The sequence below is a fragment of the Natrix helvetica genome, assembly GCF_964273705.1.
Source record: "Natrix helvetica genome assembly, chromosome: 13".
Lineage (NCBI taxonomy): Eukaryota > Metazoa > Chordata > Lepidosauria > Squamata > Natricidae > Natrix > Natrix helvetica.
This window is the reverse complement of record NC_138557.1, coordinates 3758838-3778696: the sequence shown is the minus strand read 5'-3', so window position 1 is coordinate 3778696 and position 19859 is coordinate 3758838. Positions and strand designations below refer to the sequence as shown.

At 44.9% G+C, this 19859-nt stretch overlaps 1 protein-coding gene across 2 annotated transcripts in view; it reads left to right on the top strand.

Annotated features, from left to right (window-relative positions):
* SMURF1 (SMAD specific E3 ubiquitin protein ligase 1) overlaps positions 1 to 18780 on the top strand; it is a 41139-nt gene extending 22359 nt beyond the window's left edge. Inside the window, exons 7-18 of one of the 2 annotated variants that reach the window (XM_081965777.1) lie at positions 1322 to 1566; positions 2711 to 2795; positions 3285 to 3431; positions 4020 to 4221; positions 5455 to 5558; positions 7238 to 7352; positions 11455 to 11633; positions 12357 to 12494; positions 13154 to 13274; positions 13749 to 13950; positions 14396 to 14471; positions 14793 to 18780. In XM_081965777.1, coding sequence (XP_081821903.1) covers positions 1322 to 1566; positions 2711 to 2795; positions 3285 to 3431; positions 4020 to 4221; positions 5455 to 5558; positions 7238 to 7352; positions 11455 to 11633; positions 12357 to 12494; positions 13154 to 13274; positions 13749 to 13950; positions 14396 to 14471; positions 14793 to 14892 — 1714 coding nt within the window. In that variant the 3' untranslated portion in view covers positions 14893 to 18780. Of the gene's footprint in view, positions 1 to 1321; positions 1567 to 2710; positions 2796 to 3284; positions 3432 to 4019; positions 4222 to 5454; positions 5559 to 7237; positions 7353 to 11454; positions 11634 to 12356; positions 12495 to 13153; positions 13275 to 13748; positions 13951 to 14386; positions 14472 to 14792 lie in introns of both variants that reach the window. The other variant, XM_081965776.1, reaches the window with a different exon arrangement.
* The last annotated feature ends 1079 nt before the right edge of the window (positions 18781 to 19859 follow it).

Sequence of the window (19859 nt, the reverse complement as noted above, 5' to 3'; positions counted from 1 at the left end):
TCCTGCCCTGCATCACCCCTTGTGATGATTGAGGCGCAGATATGCAAACTATTAAACATATTGCGTGAGATTGTCCCACGATGCGCGTTCTCTGGTCCCCTAGAACAGGGGTGTCCAAACTTGGGAACTTTAAGACTTGTGGACTTCAACTCCCAGAATTCCCCAGCCAGCATGGCTGGCTAGGGAATTCTGGAAGTTGAAGTCCACAAGTCTTAAAGTTCCCAAGTTTGGACACCCCTGCCCTAGAAGATCTGCATGAAGCAACACCAAGGGAGATGGCCTGGATAGCTATGAGGCTTCTGCTGTACCCCCATTTTATTTACAATTTTGTAGACTATGTGTATATGTTTACTTCGCTTCTGTCGTGTTCTCATCATACGCTCATATCGTCATAAATGAAAGTTCCAAATTAGGTAACATCATCCATCATCGTGCACTGATGATGCTCCAAAGTTGGGTCATGAAACATCTGAAAGAAAACCACCAGTCTCAGACAGCACTAGTTCCACCCTGAGCTACAAACATTCCCTTCTATCAGTTTAAGAATAAAAGCTAAATTTAGCTATTGGGTCCAAAAAAAACCACCCAAAAAGACAATTGCAGCAAAGAACAAGGGTTGAAAAGTCGCTTTCCCTCGGCATTTTATCCTCATTAAGTGAGTCACAGAAGGAAGTATGGTCATTTAAGAGATAAATGCAAATGTAGCCTTTGGCACCCATGTCCTCGCCCCCAAATTTTGCAGTTGTGAACAGGGTGGATTTAATTTAAATTGATTTCAATCACGATTTCAATCATGATTTAAATCACTAGTAAAAAGGCTTGATTTAAATCAACTCGATTTAAATCGTAATTTCTAAAGAGCCACTGCCATCTCTGTCCCACAGCGGCTCCTCCTCTGACCCGCGGTTGACTCACCGACAGTCCCAATTTTGCAGATATACAGCCTCACGTTACGAAACTAAGTTCAATTTCATGCTGAATAAACTAAATTATCATTCTATCCTAAATAGAAAACTATCTTTAGATAGATTTTTTTTTACTCCAAAAGCATTTTATTAAAATAAAGGTGATTTTTTTTTTAAAAAATCGATTTAAATTTTGAAAAAACCTTACATTTTTTTTTTAATCATCGATTTTTATCCACCCTGGTTGTGAATCAGCAGAGTTTTGTGTTTCAAGATAATTTCCTTGGTTCTTGGCTTCCTGGGAGGGAGGTCTACTTGGAAAGGCTGGGCCCCATCCCCCTAAAGTCAGTCATTCCAAAGCTTCTTCAGGGAATGTGGGAAAATCTGTCCACTGAACATGCTTCCCCTCCTCTCAGAACGGTTTATGAAGACTCGGGACCTGGGAGGCCCCTGAGCTGCTACATGGAAGAGCCAGCCCCGTATACGGACAGCACAGGAGCTGCCGGTGGAGGGAACTGCAGGTTTACGGATACCCCTGGCCAGGATCAGACCCTGCAGGTCCAGCGATTGCGGGGTCCTGACGTAAGAAGCCATGTCCAGACACCCCAAAATAGGCCCCACGGTCATCAGTCGCCATCACCGGATCTGCCTGAAGGCTACGGTGAGTTTGGGTAGGGGTCAATGCCCATTCCTACCCTGGCAATCCCAAGGCAAGACCAAATGGTTCAATTATCTTTTGTATTTGTAATTGTTCCTATATTTTTTATGGCCACCCAGGGTCATTTTGCATAGATAGTCAGGTGGCATATAAAGGAAGGGAAGGAAAAGAAAGGAAAGGAAAGGGAAGGGAAGGAAGGAAAGATAGATAGATAGATAGATGATAGATAGATAGATAGATAGATAGATGATAGATAGATAGATAGATAGATAGATAGATAGATAGATAGATAGATGATAGATAGATAGATAGATACATACATACATACATACATACATACATACACACATAGATAGATAGATAGATAGATAGATAGATGATAGATAGATAGATAGATAGATAGATAGATAGATAGATAGATGATAGATACATAGATAGATACATAGATAGATACATAGATTCATACATAGATAGATAGATAGATAGATAGATAGATAGATAGATGATTGATAGATAGATAGATAGATAGATAGATAGATAGATAGATAGATATATATATAGAGAGGATAGATAGATAGATAGATAGATAGATAGATAGATAGATAGATAGATACATAGATACATAGATTCATACATAGATAGATAGATAGATGATTGATAGATAGATAGATAGATGATAGATAGATAGATAGATAGATAGATAGATAGATAGATAGATAGATAGATAGATAGATAGATAGATAGATTGTTGCAGCTGGACTGCTGCTTGCATGGCTTGTTGGCAAAGCAATATTAAAACCAGATTCTCGAGGTAGTTGGGAGGGAATCATGCAAATCTTTTGCAGCTCCTAAAACAGCTGCCCAATAAAATGCGAATGACAAACAAACAAGACCGTACATTGCTCCCATAGAGTAGCGGGTTTCTGAATGAGTGGTTAAAAAAAAAAAATTAAAAAGCGAGGAAATTGTAATAAACTCCTTGATGTTCCTTTTCTCCTGTCGTAACAATGACAAGAGGTAAGGGAAGTAAATAAACTACCGTTTTCAGCTTTAGCTCAGTTTTACCAAGTCCGGCTTTAGTCACAAAGGTTTGTGAGGGATTTGTGCATTTTCTCTTCTTAGCCTCTTTTCTTTTCTTGCTCTTTAGAGCAAAGGACAACAGTACAGGGACAAGTTTACTTTTTGCATACACAAACTGGGGTTAGCACCTGGCACGATCCCAGGATACCAAGGTAGGTGCAGTCACTGCTTTTGAGTTCATTTAGATCCAGGGTATCAAACTCGATTTCATGGAGGGCCGTATCAGGGTTGTGTTTGATTTGGGGGGGGGGGGGGAGAGGTGGGCATGGCTGGCTCGACGTCACTCATGTTGGAGGCACCTGTGGCGACCTGAGCTCTGTTTTCACTGGCAGAGGGTTGCAGGAGGCCATCACAGCCGAAAACCGAGCTTCCACACCTTTTGGCTGGCAGAGGCACTTCGCTGTTTCCAGGGAGGTCTCACGGGCCAGATCTAAGCACCCCCGCGGGCCGGATCCAGCCCCTGGGCCTTGAGTTTGACACCCCTCGTATAGATGTTTGTGGGACGTGAAACTACAGGATCCTTAGATTTGGAGATTGATATGGCCTCTCTTTTCTGTAGACACGTTCAAATCATTTAAAATAATGCTGGCATTGAGTTAAATCTAGTCCCTCTTCCATTTTTTTCTTCTTCTTTTTTGCAGAGACCTTAACAGTGTGAATTGTGATGAACTTGGACCTCTGCCTCCAGGCTGGGAGGTTAGAAGTACAGTATCAGGAAGAATATATTTTGTAGATCATAATAACCGAACCACCCAATTCACAGACCCAAGACTGCATCACATAATGAAGTAGGTCACCTTTCAGTTGCGGCTTTGGTTTTTGAGGCTGAGGGTCAGGGCAAGATTACCGTATTTTTCGGAGTACAAGACGCACCTTTTTCTGTCAAAAAAAGGCTGAAAATCTGGGTGTGTCTTATACACTGAATACAGCATTTTTTTGCCTCCCGAAACCCCGCCCCTCTTCACCAAAATGGCCATGCATAGCTTGTAGGAGGCTTTCAGAGAGCTCCTGGGGGCTGGGGAGGGCAGAAATGAAGGTTAAAATACGTCGAAAGTTTTTTCACGACAAGTTGTTCCCATGTTGGACGCTGCTGTCTTAAGTCAGTCTTATTCCAGAAGAAATTAATTACCTTTTAAAAGGTATGAGCGGGGGGGGGGGGGAGATACGAGGCCTGCTCTAACAGGTGGTACAGCTTTCCCCTATGAAAGGCCAAGCCTTTCATTGTTGTGAGCTACTACCTTGTGTTTTTTAGAGGGATGGCCGTACGCAGCCTTTAAGTAAATAAACAGGCCCGCTCGCGTTGCCTCGCTCTTCCTTTTTCTGCTGCTGCTGCTTTTCGAACTCATGCCTTCTCTCCCTTTTCTTCCCCACCGAAGTCACCAATGCCAACTAAAAGAATCCAACCAGCCTTTGCAAGCCCCAAACGAGGGCTCGTTGGAAGACAGCGAGGAGCTGCCCGCTCAGAGATACGAGCGGGATTTGGTGCAGAAGCTCAAGTTCCTCCGGCACGAACTCTCCCTCCAGCAGCCCCAAGCGGGACACTGCCGCATCGAAGTATCGAGGGAAGAAATATTCGAGGTATGTAAACAGGAACCTGGGCGAAGGGGATCTGGATTCCGTCTATCTGCCTGCCTGTGTAAAACGCAGATTGGTCCTGCCAGGCCCAGATGCCATTTGGGCACCAGCTAGGAACCAGTGAACCTGAGACAGGTAGCCCTCAACTTACCACCGTTCGTTTAGCGGCTGTTTGATATTGCAACGGCACTGAAAAATAAATGGACTTAAGACTGGCCTCTGCCAGTGTTGGGGTTCAAATAATTTAACAACCGGTTCTCTGCCCTAATCATTTCTTCCAACAACCAGCTCACCAAACTGCTCAGAAAGTTGAACAACCAGTTCTCCCGAAGTGGTGCGAACCGGCTAAATCCCACCATTGGCCTCTGCAGATACAACTGCTGCGGCATCCCCACCATCTTACGATCGAAATTTTAACCCTTGGCAACCAGTGCGTCTTCACCACGGTTGAAGCATTCCGGGGGTCATGTGGCAGCCGACTTTCCCAACCGACGTTCGATAAGCAAAACCACTGGGGGAGGGAGCGGGTTAGCTTAATGACCATGTGCTTCAATTAACAACCGCAATGATTCGCTTAACAGCTGTGTCAAAAGAAAGTGATAAAATTGGCTTGCCACAAACTTAACACCTGCTCTTGTTTAGCAACAGAAATTTGCATCCCAGTTGTGGTCGTGCATTCTGCCAACCTAGCAGTTCGAAATCACGTAAAAATATGCAAGTAGGAAAATAGGAACCAACTTTGGTGGGAAGGGAACAGCGTTCTGTGCGCCTTTGGTGTTGAGTCATGCCGGCCACATGACCACGGAGACGTCTTCGGACAGGGCTGACTCTTCGGCTTTGAAACAGAGATGAGCACCGCCCCCTAGAGTCGGGAACGACTAGCACATATGTGCGAGGGAAACCTTTCCCTTTACCTGTGATCATAAGTCAAAGCTTACCCGTTACTTGATGTTTTCTTTTATTTATGATCTGCCTTTCCAGTAGATCAGGGCAGTAACTGCAGTGCACTTTGAAACATCCATTCGGCTCATAAAACTGCACTTTTATATCATGTCCCTTTTCCAACAGTCTTGAGTAGCATTGAGCATCAAGAACAAAACCACGTTTAGACAAGAAACAGCCGAAAGGTTCCCCATTTTTCTCTAATATTGGGTAGGAAAGAGGTGTGAGAGGTAAAGTTGCTTTTGGTAAAACACTGGTGTTTTTTTTTTTAAGTGCTTCTCTTTGTGTGCATAGGAATCTTACCGTCAGATAATGAAGATGAGGCCGAAAGATCTGAAGAAGAGGCTGATGGTGAAATTTCGGGGAGAGGAAGGCTTAGATTATGGTGGAGTGGCAAGGTAAGGGCCAGAATCCTAAAAGCTTTTAAGATTTTTTTGGGAGGAGGGCGAGTGGGGGATGTCGCGCTCTCTTTCTATACTATTGGCTTGTCCTATCAGTGTTGATGAAAGTCCTGCTTATTCCTTGTGGTTGTTCTTGGTGGACCCTTACAGAGATGCTTTATATAGGTGGGCGCGGTGGCTCAGTGGCTAAGACACTGAGCTTGTCGGTCAGAAAGGTCGGCAGTTGGGCGGTTCAAATCCCTAGCGCTGCGTAACGGAGTGAGCTCCCGTTATTTGTCCCAGCTTCTGCCAATCTAGCAGTTTGAAAGCAAGTAAAAATGCAAGTAGAAAAATAGGCACCACCTTTGGTGGGAAGTTAACAGTGTTCTGTGCGCCTTTGGCGTTGAGTCATGCCGGCCACATGACCACAGAGACGTCTTCGGAAAGCACTGGCTCTTTGGCTTTGAAACAGAGATGAGCACCGCCCCCTAGAGTCGGGAACGACTAGCACAGGTGTGCGAGGGGAACCTTTACCTTTTTATATAAACCGAAGCAAACCTCATTCCCATCTAGCACTGATAATGTAGCCTGGTTGGGCAATGAAACGCCTACAAGAAAACAACCAAGCTCAGAAAGCACCAAAATAAGAACCCTCCTTAAAGAAACCGACGCTGACTCTATGTCTGAATCTGTTCAGTGGGGTAGACAAAAAGAAAAACACCTTCCTTTTTAGCCTTGCTTTCTACCCTGCAAAATTTTGAATTATGAAATGTGCTGCCATAAGACCACTTTGCCTCTAATCTACTTAGGCAAGCCAAACTTTCTAACTTTGTTTTGGGAAAAGTTCTCACCCACAACGTATTTCATCCTGGCCTCCTGTTGAAATGCTGATCCCTCCCCTTGTATTTGGAGCCCTCATTTCTCGGGGCAGGCGAATCCATCAGCATTTAAATTGCTGCTTTAAAAAAAAAGAAAGCAAAACCCTTTTTTGATTGTTTTGTCTATTGATACGGTTCCGTCTGGGAGTTCTCTGCCTTTGACCTCTCCCTTGTCATCACCTCCGTCTTAGGGAGAGTTTCAGCATCTCTTTATCTCGTCTGCGTTTTAACGCTGTCTAGACGGATGCTGAATCCTCTTAACATGCCTTAACCAAATGTCTCTGTTTGGTTTGGGGGGCGGGATAGGCAGAAGATTTCCCCATTATGCAATTAAAATACCTGTTATCTCAGGTATTCAGCTCATTGGGTACTGTCTTCCCACAAAAAAGAAACCTTGGCAGTTCTTTTAAGAAAAAAAAAATCCCCCAAACTTCCTATTCCCTGTTCTTATTCTGTTTCCTGTTGAATGCCTTTCTAACAGAGCGAGGAGGATCCAGAAAAACCATCGTGATTGGACTCTGCTCCACAATGTGTTTTTTTTCTGAAATGTTGGCAAATCTCGCTCGCTGGAGTCAGCCTTTTCCCAAAGTGTCTCATAAACCAGCATTTCTCAACCTCAGCAAATTTTTAAGATCCGTGGACCTCAACTCCTAAAACTTTCTCCCCGGTCCACCCATCTTAAAGATGCTGAGCTTAAGACTCTCATAGACCACCTTGGGAACTAATCCAATTTCTGAAGTGGAATAAACTTTTACTTTCATTTCTCATCCTCCCCCTCCCCCCCCCATTTCTAATCTTGTTGAAAATTACATCCGGCAGGGAATGGCTATATCTTCTATGCCACGAAATGCTGAATCCGTATTACGGGCTTTTCCAATATTCAACTGATAACATTTACACGCTGCAAATAAATCCCGATTCCTCCATCAACCCCGTAAGTATACTCTTAAAACCCAAGGATCTATTTTTGGTTTTTGAAGATGAATGTTAGAAAGGAGCAAGCACCTCTGAAATATATCAGACAAAGTTCAGTTGCCAGCTCATTTGGCGTTAGAATTTCCGCAGGATATTCTTTATTTTATGCATTTTGTCAAATTTGCGTGGCTGCCCATCTCACGAAAAATGATTCTGGGTGGCGTTAGGGCACTTAATTAAAACCAGGTGAAAACTAAAAATTTTCATGGTCACGACCTTTACCTGGACAAGATGGTGCATCACAGGAAAACAATTTTTTGAACCCAGGTGCCTCAAGTGGGCTAATTTACAGAATGAGCTCAAAATCCAGGCCTCATGACTCCCGAGGGAATAAAAACTGTTGAAATTGTGGTTGCTTTAGTGCTACTAGTTTCTGCTGGGTGGCGGCGGCTGCGGTCACATGATCTTCATTTTCCACATTCCGTAACAGTTTCCCAGCAAGTCTAGCAATCCCTTGCTCTCAGCCCCCACCGCCCCCACCCCGGGCAGCAGCCACTTGAGTTCATCGAAGTAGCCTTTAGAATACACAATCCAGTACTGGAAGGCCAAAGTGAAATCTTCTCCCCCCCACCCCCCTTATTTTTATCTTCTGTACACTCTGCGAACCGATTAATGTCTATTTTTCAGTCGAGTCCTCATAGACCGTGGAAGGTAAGCGTACACGAAATAGGGCTCAAAGCTGAACTAACTTGCTTCTAATGGACTAATTGGTGTAGCCCAAATTTGTGTCCACAAAGGCAGGAGTGGGCAACGTTGGGGAGGGTCGTGATGACCCTCGCCCTTTGCAATCAGCTGGGACAAAAACGGGGCTGTGGCACAGAGCTGAATGTAGTCTAGCTATTCCCACCCTGTCCTCCCTCCTTCCCTAGGTAAGATTTGGTCTTGTGGCTGTTACTGCTGCTCCCTCCATAAATCCATTCCCCCCCCCTTTTTTTATTCCTTCTTCCTCTGACATTTGCCAGGATCATCCCTATGAAAGAGCCGTGGTGGCAAAGTGGTTAGAATGCAGTATTGCAGGCTAACTCACTACTCAGTGCAGGAGTTCGATTCTGAGTGGCTCCAGGTTGACTCAGCCTTCCATCTTTCCGAGGACGGTAAAATGAGGACCCAGATTGTTGGGGGCAAGAGGCTGCCACTGTAAACCGCTTAGAGAGAGCTGGAAAGCACTGTAAAGCGGTATATATACCTAAGTGCTAAGTGGGAAGGGAGGGAGAGAGGAAGGAAGGAAGGAGGAAGGAAGGAAGGAAGGGAGGAAGAGAGGGAGGGAGGGAAGGCAGGCAGGCAGGCCATAGTGCTGCAGTGGTTAGAATGTAGTATTGCAGGCTGACTCTGCCCACTGCCAGCAGTTCGATCCTGACCGGTTCAAGGTTGACTCTAAAATGAGGACCCAGATTGTTGGGGGCAAGAGGCTGACTCTGCAAACCGCTTACAGAGAGCTGTAAAGCACTGTGCAGCGGTATATAAGTCTAAGGGCTATTGCTATTATCCTCTGTGCTAGCTCCAGAGCTGTCAGGCGTGAATGGCAATGCCAGCTAATGGATTGGTTTCCTTTGAAATTGGAAAGGATTGTCTGGGCAGCCGTTTGCCATTCCCAAACTCCTTTCCATCTTTGGGCTGTTGGGATGGTCTCCGCTGCAGAGCCGAGCCAGGTCAGGGAGCCACGCATAGGGGACGCCTCTGCCAACCTCTGCGCACCTTGGGAAGGATGGGGAGTAGAATCAGAAAGGGAGTTTTTTCTCTGCCAGTGGTGAAGACGTGGAAGGTCTGGGAAGGGCAAGCTGGCGAGAAGAAGAGGAGGAGGAAAGGGGTGGGGGAGAAATCCTGAGTTTGAATCAAATCACTCAAGCTCCGTTTATGTTGATGAAAAGGTGTGTGTGTGAGAGAGAGAGGGGGAGGGAGGGAGAGAGAGAGAAAGAAAGAAACTTGCCTAAAAGGAGGAAAACGAGACATTTTCTTCATGGGAGGGGATAGTTTCAACCTGAAAGTATGACTCAGCCCTGACTTTTACAGCTTGTGGTTAAAAGCATCACAGGAAGCACCCAGAAGGGTCTGAGGATGTTGCAGCAACCCAAAAGAATTCGTTATAATTATTGTCTCGGCTGCTCCAGGCTATCAGTTTTAATGGGAAAGTAATTCCTCTCCTCCCCCCTCCCCCAAATCCTCTCCCCTCCCCCTCCCAAGTTTTCACAATGAACAGCCAGCCACCATAGAGAAGCTGCATGAAATGGTTGGAGGGGAGAACCTGGTGATTGCTATAGGTTGCCCACCCCTGTTTGCAAAAAAAATGTCCCACTAAATATTAATTGCCTATGTAGCTCCTTGAAATCCATCTCTTCAAACAAACATAGGCACATACTAATAGTTCACTGTGTATATAACTAGGCTACTATCTAACAGTGGGTTAGGATTGGATGGACTCCAATCCTAAATGTAAGTCATTTTTTTTTAAAAAAAACCCATAACCGTTCAAGATAGGGGCGGCACTGGTAAAACACAACGGTTTAGTCCCATGAATGGGAGAGATCCAAGCCCAAGGCCACCTAGAGCAAAAAGTTCTTTGCACAAGCCGCTCTCCTAGATTATCCTACCTTGCAGGGCTGTGGTTGCGTTAAAATTAAAAGAGGGCTTGCTAAATATGCTATGTGGAGCTCTTGGAGTTAGAGCAAGATCCAGGTAAACAGCTCATACCACCCTCCTTGGAAAGGTAAGATGTTCAGGCTTTTGAGCGGAGTAAGCATTGACTCAAGGGACACGGTGGCTCAGGGGCTAAGATGCTGATGTTGTCGATCAGAAAAGCTGGCAGTTTGGTGGTTCGAATCCCTAGCGCCGCGTAACGGAGTGAGCTCCCGTGACTTGTCCCAGCTTCTGCCAACCTAGCAGTTCGAAAGCAGGTAAAAAATGCAAGTAGGAAAATAGGGACCACCTTTGGTGGGAAGGGAACAGCGTTCCGTGCGCCTTCGGCGTTGAGTCATGCCGGCCACATGACCACGGAGACGTCTTCGGACAGCGCTGGCTCTTCGGCTTTGAAACAGATGAGCACCGCCCCCTAGAGTCGGGAACGACTAGCACATAATGTGCGAGGGCAAATGCATTAACCCACGCGGTAAAGATGCCGTTCTGTATTTTAATCACAAATGCATTCCCTTATTTGTCTGTTATGATTTCTCCAAACGGGCAGCAACTCTGTGCAAGAAGGTTGCCCATTTGACATCCTCAAGAAACCACCTGCATTCAAGAAGTGCAGGGGCCGAGGGGGAAATGAAACCACCCCAAATAGCGACTGGGTATAGTCAGGGCTTGGCCTCATGTGTGAAGGGTTCAAGAGGGGGGACGTTCTGAATAGAAATGGGCTCGTGCGGTGTTTCCCAACCTCGATGACTTTCTGGGCTTCCACTCCAGAATTCCCTAGCCAGCAGCTCTTAAAAGTTGCCATGGTTGAGAAGCTCTGGGTGAAGAGAATTCCTGGCACCTTTATCTTCCCAAGAAGCGCCTCTCTTTCACCGTTCAGTTTGCTTTGCTTGCGTTTGCCCTCCGGCAGTAACTACAATCTCTTTGAACTTGGCATTTATGAGAAATCCCGCTGCTCCTGGCAAAACACCTGCAGCTGATACGCCCCAGGGGCGGCAGGAAGCTAAAAATACACCGGGTGAATCTTCAGCGAGACAAAAGGGATTGTTGCAGCTTCTTATAAGCGGTTGATTACTGAAAATCTGTATCGGCGTCTCTCAACCTCAGCCGTTTAAAGATGTGTTGACTTTCAACTCCCAGCATAGCTGGCTGGGGAATTCTGGGAGTCGAAGTCCATCTTAAAGGTGGCTGAGGTTGAGAAACTCAAATCTACCTACAGTCTTTAAAAAAAAAACACCACCATATAATTGTACTGATTGGAAAAACATAAATACCACATTCATGGGACATGCTGATGCTTCTCAGCCAGAGGGCTTGAAATAATGAAACAACACCTCCCAACGCACCAACTGAAGTCTGGCAAAAAAAGGCAGTTGGGATCGCTGTCATCTCTCAAGGCAAATGACCTTCTTGGCGGTTGGCGTCTCTTTCAGGATCATCTCTCTTATTTCCACTTTGTCGGTCGGATCATGGGGCTGGCGGTCTTCCATGGCCATTACATCAATGGGGGTTTCACCGTCCCTTTCTACAAGCAGCTGCTGGGCAAACCCATCCAGTTGTCTGACTTGGAATCGGTGGATCCAGAGCTGCATAAGAGCTTAGTCTGGATTTTGTAAGTATACCGTCCGATTATCGTGTTTTGATTGCGGCAGGAGGACCAGCTCCAACGAAATAGACTTCCTGACCTCAAATCACTGGTGCCTACATAGATTTTAAAGCTGTTTTTGGCAGGGCAGATACTGAAGAACTTCCAAAAAGTACCCAGGGGGGAAAAAAACCTGGGATGATTTTTATAAACAATCAGCAGTGACACTTCTGAATAACTGCTCCGTAGGAGAAAGTCATCCTTGTACTTCATTAGAAACCTGTTCAGCTGAATTCTGATTCTGAATAGATTTGACTTGCTCTTGTAATAATTAAATTAATCTTCAGCCCTCGCTCGTAACAGAGGCATGAGAAAGTATTTTAAATTTCTGGAAGTCAACCAACTGTGCATCAAAGGAATATCTTTGGGGGACAGAATTTGATCAGAAAATAGCTTTTTTAAATTTTGCATTCCCTATGTTTCAGTTGCATAGTGATATTCCTGCGGTGCGGTTATAAAACTAATTTTCGTTACATCAATAAAGTATCATAATCAAAAATAGTAGCAGAGGTTTTTTTCTCTGCAAGGAGGAATATCAAAAACTGCACCGTGCACAACTGCTTAGTAAAGTGTGGATCAGCCACAGAGAGCTCTGCTCTTAAAATTACGTGTTTCAATGGGTCTAGCTAAATAAAAAAAGTACCTTCACTTGCAGAAAGGACTTGTAGGCATTGCAATTCTTGTTGACAGGGAGAATGACATCACTCCAGTTCTGGACCATACCTTCTGCGTGGAACACAATGCATTTGGTAGAATTCTGCAACACGAACTCAAACCCAACGGGAGAAATGTTTCCGTTACGGAAGAGAACAAGAAAGAATATGTCAGGTACGTATTCAGGGAAGGCTCATTTTGCCCCTGTCAATGAGAAGCTGACAGTCCAACAAAGTAGATCACACAAAGATACTACTACCAAGTGGAGGTAGTTCTCAACTTAAGACTACAATTGAGCCTAAAATCTCTTTTGCTAAGTGAGACATTTGTTAAGTGAGGTCTGCCCTATTATACGAGCTTTCTTGCCGCAGTTAAGTGAATCACCTGCAGTGGTTAAATTAGTGTAAGCAGGGGGTTGGACTAGAAGACCTCCAAGGTTCCTTCCAACTTCTATTTCTATTCTATTTCTATTCCCATTCTCTATTCTATTCTATTCTATTCTATTCTATTCCAGCTAATCAGGAGGGAATGGAGATTTTACAGTATCCTTCCCCTGTCACACCCACCAAGCCATGCCCACAGAACCAGTAGTAAAAAAATTTAAATCCCACCACTGAACCAGATGAATATGTGGTAGGCAGAAATTCCCCCCTCCCCCCTCTTTTCCTCCCCAAAAAACTAAGGTGCATCTTATACTCCAAAAAATACAGTATTTCTTTAGTCAGCCTGTGACTTCCATTGGAGGGCAGGTTTTATATCCATGTGCAAAATTCTTACCTTTCCAGTAGCAATTCTGTAGTAACTCTTGAGATTTATCTTCCTGTTTTTCCCAGGCTGTATGTAAACTGGCGGTTCATGAGAGGAATTGAAGCCCAATTCCTGGCCCTTCAAAAAGGTTTTAATGAGCTCATTCCTCAACACCTCCTGAAGCCTTTTGACCATAAGGAACTTGAGGTATTGATTATGGTACATTTTCACTAACTCTTGCTGCTGTTCGTGTAGCCTCAGAAGCGGAAATAGCTCTACATATATATTCCTTGTTCTGAATTGACATGTTAGGTAGAATTCTGTCCAAGGATGGGGAGCAGTCCCCCAAGAAAGCTTAATTTGGAAGGACATTTCTTAAATTGGGGGAGCCCTTCACTTGGCAAACTTAAATTTGGGGAAATTTCTATACTAAAACACACAGTGAAAAAAAAATATAATAACATAAAAGTAATAACAAGAGAAACCATGGAATAATTGAATAATGATAGATTGCAACTTAAATCTATTTTGACATTATTATTGTTTTAAAAACCATGATGGAAATATGACAAAATCTGCTCAAAAGCTTCCTGCAGCCTAGCAGTCAAGGGGGGTAAGTATAAATATACCATCCCATGTTGTCCCGGTGCTTGAAAAGGACTTTTTTGTTTTGATTCCCAGCTCATCATCGGTGGCCTAGACAAGATTGATCTGAACGACTGGAAATCCAACACGCGCCTGAAGCACTGCATGGCCGACAGCAATATCGTCAAGTGGTTCTGGCAAGCGGTGGAGGCCTTTGACGAGGAAAGGCGAGCACGGCTGCTCCAGTTTGTGACAGGCTCCACGCGGGTTCCCCTCCAGGGTTTCAAGGCTTTGCAAGGTGACTGATCGGGGGGGCTGAATTAGCAGACTTGGGCCACAGGAATCCGGGGAGGGGGGGCACCTGCTTTTCCATGCCAGTCAATTGGCTCTCCCTCCATTTCCTTTCTATCTGTCCCACCCAACCAGAGATGGTCTTCAAAGTAGTTTTTATTATAACATTTCATTACATCATCCTGTATCCATCCAATAGCAGTGCAATCTTTTATTTCTTGCCATTTGTGGTATTTGTATTCTAATTGCTTTTTTTAGTAAATCTTGTATGGACATCTCTTGGCAACTTATATTTCACTGCGTCTCTTGTGAAGGCTCGAAACCCCTCATCCGTTCCTTCCATCCTCTTCCCTTTAGTTATCACCAATGCCTCTGCCAGAATGTCTATCATTACTTCATAGCCAGGCTTTTGAAGGGCCTTAACTATAATGTCTGTTTGCAAGGTTCTACAGGCGCGGCAGGGCCCAGGCTGTTTACTATCCACTTGATCGATGCAAACACAGACAACCTCCCGAAAGCTCATACTTGGTAAGTCCCTCGGCTGTGAAAATGTGTTTCTTTCTGCCAGATGAAGTTGTGAAACTCTCGTGTGAAACGATGCGTGGAACGTATCCAGATTAACCTTCTTCCGCCTGACGCTTCAACCAATTTATTCCCTGCATATATCACCCGAACCCAAATCCTAAACCCAAATCACATGGCCACGGGGAGGTAACGGGTGCAAAATGACCCTAAGTCCCCCTTTCTCAGTGACGTCACAACTTTGAACGGTCCCTAAATGAACTTGCTGTAGTAGTAGTAGTAGTAGTAGTCAAAGCATTTCTATTGTGTTTCCTGACCCTCCTGCAGCTTTAACCGAATTGACATTCCGCCTTACGAGTCCTACGAGAAGCTTTATGAGAAGCTCGTGACCGCCGTGGAAGAGACCTGTGGCTTTGCGGTGGAGTGACCAGGCAACCAAAGGAAATCGATAATTGCTAAAGCTCACGGACCACCAAATCAAATCAAAACAAAACAAAACAAAAAACAAAGCTGTAAGGAGAAGCTTGCTGTGAACTTCTTTTTTTTTTTTTTGTCCAAAGTGTTGGGATTTGCTTGACAACTAGGGGTGCGAAGGCTGTTTTCCCCCTTCCTTCGATGGCGTCGGCGAAGAGGGAGGCTTTTTATTTTTGGAGGTTTCCCAAACATACCTTCTCCCTCTCGTGACAATATAACCCTCCCTTTCCTTTCTTCATTTCCCAGGAAACAACAACAACCAGAAAACCAAACCAAACCACACACACACACACACACGCAGATACAAAATACAGGCAGCCAGGTTCAGCATTCGGTTTCGGTTACCCGCGATAATTCTGCTAGATTTGTAACACATATTGTGATAAGGTCTACGACCTGTGGTCTTTTTTTATAGGAGATTCAAAACTGTAGTTGAGTATCTTTTGCCATCGGTTTGCCCGAGGAGTTTGGTCATAGGTAGGTGTCTGTGGATGTTTGTCTTCGACCGCAACCCTGAGCCCTTGTAGAATCCAGAAGTTCTGGAGAGAAATGAATAAAGGGAAAAGGAAAAAGATTGGCACTGAAATTCCCACTAGCGCATTTCAAGGAAACTCCCGTTTAAAGGAACGCCGCCCGGCAGAGCGCGCCGCTCCGTAAGCATAGGAAAACTGAGGATTATTATTCCGTGTCAGGAAGCTCTTTTTTTCCCCCTCTTCTTCTTCTGTGAATGAGATGACTTGGCTCTTAAGAGGAACAATTCAGGAGAATCAAGCCATCTTGGGACGATGCAAGTTTCTTTTCTCCTTTTGCGGGGGATGTTTGGCATAGGAGGTAGATCCATTCTTTGGAATAACTGTTTTACTTTTCGTCATCCCTGGCATCTGTTGAAGAGAAAGCAGGGTACGGCTCAGATTCTCAAGAGAAACCACACATCTCCCCCCCTTTTCTCTCTCCCTGTTTCTCGCTCTGTTTTCTGAAATGCTTTCATTGTGATGTGAAACGGCCGAAATTCTTTCCACAGGAAATAGCTCACAGCAAAGATAAACGGAATCCAGTTCCATTTCTGAAACTGTCTGGTATATAGAACGGCTCTCGTGAAAAAGGACTCGGCCTATAGAGACTGAGTAACCCAAACAACTGTTTCCAGCTTCTGCCCTTTTTTTTTCTTCTTCCCCCACTCTCCCCCCCCCCCCCCGACACAATTTAGTCAATTTTGACAGTCGATATCAATTTGTTTGCCTTCCGGCTGACTTCCAGAGCAAGGAAGAATCCGAATGGTAAGATTCCCCCCCCCTTTCCCCCCTTGTCCAAACGCTTCTTTTTAATTTGCACAAACGAAGAAGGCCGGTAATTGTTAACAAGGTAACATTTCTCTGGGGGGGTCAGAAATTCCACTAATCATCAAGTGTAACCTTGACACTCCTGTGAGAGTTTTTCCTTCCTCTTCCTTTTGCAAAGAAGCATATTAACAAGGTGTCGAACTTCATACGTGGGTCATGTTGGTGTGGGCTTGTTTTTTAATTTGTTTTCTGTCTGTCCACGAGGATATTTCTACCGTCGCTTAATACAACCAATTGAGAATAGCTTTAAACTGTGATAGGACAAACCAAAATTAGATAACTTGTCCAGATCCCGGGTTGTTTTTCTTCCTGTTTATTCAGTTGACTGTAACCCTCGGCGGCGGAAAACTGAAAGGATTCCACGTGAGAAGGCAAATCTACCTTTTGTGATATTTGCACCGTGTGGCGAAACGATTGGGTTTTGTGGTTGACTTAACAACTGACTCGCAGTGCCCTTCCAGGCTTCGTTTGCACTTAGGAGGCCGCTGAAATGCATTGCAGATCATCTGGGAGGGGATTAGATCAGGGAGGCCTTTTCAGATCTTGGAAGGACCTTAACCAACTTCTGGACACTAGAAGTCTACCACCATTGCTGCTTTTCCAAGGGCTCTTGAATTATATTGTATATTTCGTGGGGATCCTGATTGACCCTACCACTGGAATTGAAGCCTCTAAAGAATTGTAAAGGTGTGAATTCTGCTCCCACTAAAGTGATTTGCGCAGTTTGTTTCCCAGTAATCAGATGGCGTTAAGGGTGGTTGAGCCACGCATTAAAATAGGTCTGCAGAGAGACTTCCGTGGCATTTATAGGCTGAATTCTTGCATTGTTCTTGTCTCATATCGTGGTGTTTTGGCCACGTCCAAAATCGAGAATTTGCAAACGGGCCAAGCGACTTGAAATGCAAAAAGCAGCCTGTATATAGCGTAAAAGGTAGCTTTTGGACAGTGGCTGGCAAACCTGGCCACTTTTAAGACGCGTGGCCTTCAACCCCCAGAATCGGCTGAGGAATTCTGGGATTCAAAATCCACGCGTCTTAAAAGGGGCCAAGGTTGGAGACACCACCACCACCACCCCGCCCTAGAAGGAGGATCAGATGGCAGGCTGCAGAAGAGGTTCTCTCTGGTGGTAACTTGGAGGATGGGAAGAAAGATCTCTTAATTTTGCTCATCCTCTTCCAGTGGCCTTCTAAAGTTGTCGCCGTTCATCAACTAAGACCCTGAAGGTCTTCAGGCAGGATCAGAAAGCAAGCTAGGTATGACTTGTTTCTGGACAGGTGGGCTTTTTTTTAACCTCAGCTAGGCTTAAGGATCACTTCTGCTGAAAGCTTTTGGGGACAGCTCAACAATTAGGGCAAAACCCACCAGCATGAAGGATGCCCTCCTCCATCATGAGTTATCGCTCAGGTCAGCAGAAGTCCTCCTGGAAAACCGTGAGTAAAGCTTACATGAGGGTGGAGCACGAAACGCCTGCCTGCCTGCACTGATAAGCATTTGCAGCTTTCCCACGAGGAGATAGGAACCGGGCGTTTTGCTGTGATGCCACTTCAGCGGGAAAGGAAAAGGGCCAATTTTTCCTCAGATCATCTCACCTGGAGCTTCTTGAAGTGACCTTCAGCATCCCCGTAGCCAGAGAGAAGCTGCGCCTGGTCCAGCGAGACAGATCTCCCTCTCTCTCTCTGCATTTTTGGTTGGCTTGTTTACTTGCCCTGAAACGCCTCATCTGCCTTGATGCGCTCCCGGGGATGCAGGAAATCAGCACTTGCTCAGTGTTAGGAATTGGAAAGGCGGGACTAGCTCCGAGTCAACATTGGACCAACTTTCTGTTCGCTTAAAGCAGGGGCGTACAACCCCCGGCAACTTGGAAGACCCCCGCGGACTGCCAACTCCCAGAATTCCCCAGCCAGCCCTGCGGGGGGCTTGAATTCTGGAAGTTTGAAGTCCACAGCTCTTCAAAGTTGCCGAGTTTGGATGCCGCTGCTTTAAAGGGATCGTTTGCTTTAACATTAGTTCTCAGGCCTCAGGCAATTTGTTTTTAAATCCTTTCGACCACAACCCAGTATTTCTGCACTGAAGGGCACAGGAAGTTTTCCAGAAATGCAGTTTTAAGTCTCTTTGTTTGTTTCAGGTTTTTTCCCCCTCCCCCTCTCTCGGTAATTCCCCCCTCCCCCCGTTTTTTTGTTATCCATTCTTTAACCACTTTATAATGTGTTTTTTTAACTTATTCTTTTGTAATGTCTTGGGTTTTTAAATATTGCTGCTACCCTTGTTACTCTTCTCACCGTTTATATTGCAGATTTTATTTTGTAAAAAAAAAGTTGTACACTAATGTGTGTTTTTTTTTTTTCATTTTATGTCTTAAATCAAAGTATTTAAAAGAAAATGCTAGTTCTATTTAATGTGTTATGGAGCCGGCTGAAATAAACAGTGATTGTGTAGTAGGGGTGGGCCCGGAAGGTCATGTCCATTTTTGTTACATATGCAATAAACTCTCACAACTTTAATTTTGTGTCTTGATCTTTTTTTTTTTTTTTATTTACTCTGATTTGAAAGACAGTATTAAAATATGCGGTGGGAAAACTCAGTTTCAGCTGAGTTTTCAATTAGTCTTCGACTTATTACTACTAAGCCCCCACATTTCTGTCATTATGTGAGAGTTGTTAAGTGAACGACGGCATTGTTAAATTAGTTAACATGGTGGTTAAGTGGTTTTCCCATTGGCTTTGCTTGCCAGAAAGTGGCAAAACGGGATTGCAACGGTCCCAAGGACGAATCCACTGGTAAGTGTCTGAATTCGGATCACGTAACTGCTGCGAATGTCGTAGCGATGTCAACGGCCCTAAGTCTCATTCTTCATGGCCTTTGAACCATCACTAAACGGTCGTAAATCGATTTCCTGTACTAGGGAGGGCCCAAGGGTTTTTGAACAGTGAGGCTTCCTTATCGCCACCTGTGTGATCCTTTCGTTGGGAATCCTATCCAGAGTCGTCTTCCAATGCAGAATAAGAGCCCTACAGGTCATCCTTGTTTAGCAACTGTCTCCTTTAGCATCCATCGTGATGGTGATGAAAAAGTAGCTTCAGCAACCAGCCTTTGGGTGTTGTAGTTCTATTACATCGAACAGCCATCCTGGGGTACCCCTGCTTTAGGCATGCTAAGGAGGGTGTTTTTAAGGACACGTTTGTTATACTTGACGTGCACTGTGGGAAGACATACCTAAAAACTACCCAATAACCCCCAGACTCCAGGACTGACCCAGGTTCCTCCCCAATCTCCTCACTGTCCGAATCTGCGGCCAGCTCCACTGGCGGGCCGCAAGAGTGAGGAAAGCAAGGATTGCAAGAAGAGCCCTCCTGGTCCCGGAATGGAGAAACCAAGATTCGCTAACATTGCTCAACCATCTACTGAAACCTGCCCTCCCGCAAAAAACCCTAGTATGACTTATGTGGATTGCTTCTTTAGCATCCTGTGACTATCACGTAGTGTTGTATCTTATGATGAATGTATCTTATGATTATAATCACAATTTGTTACTTTGTATGTACACTTGAGAGCTTATGCGCATCGGAGACCAATTCCTTGT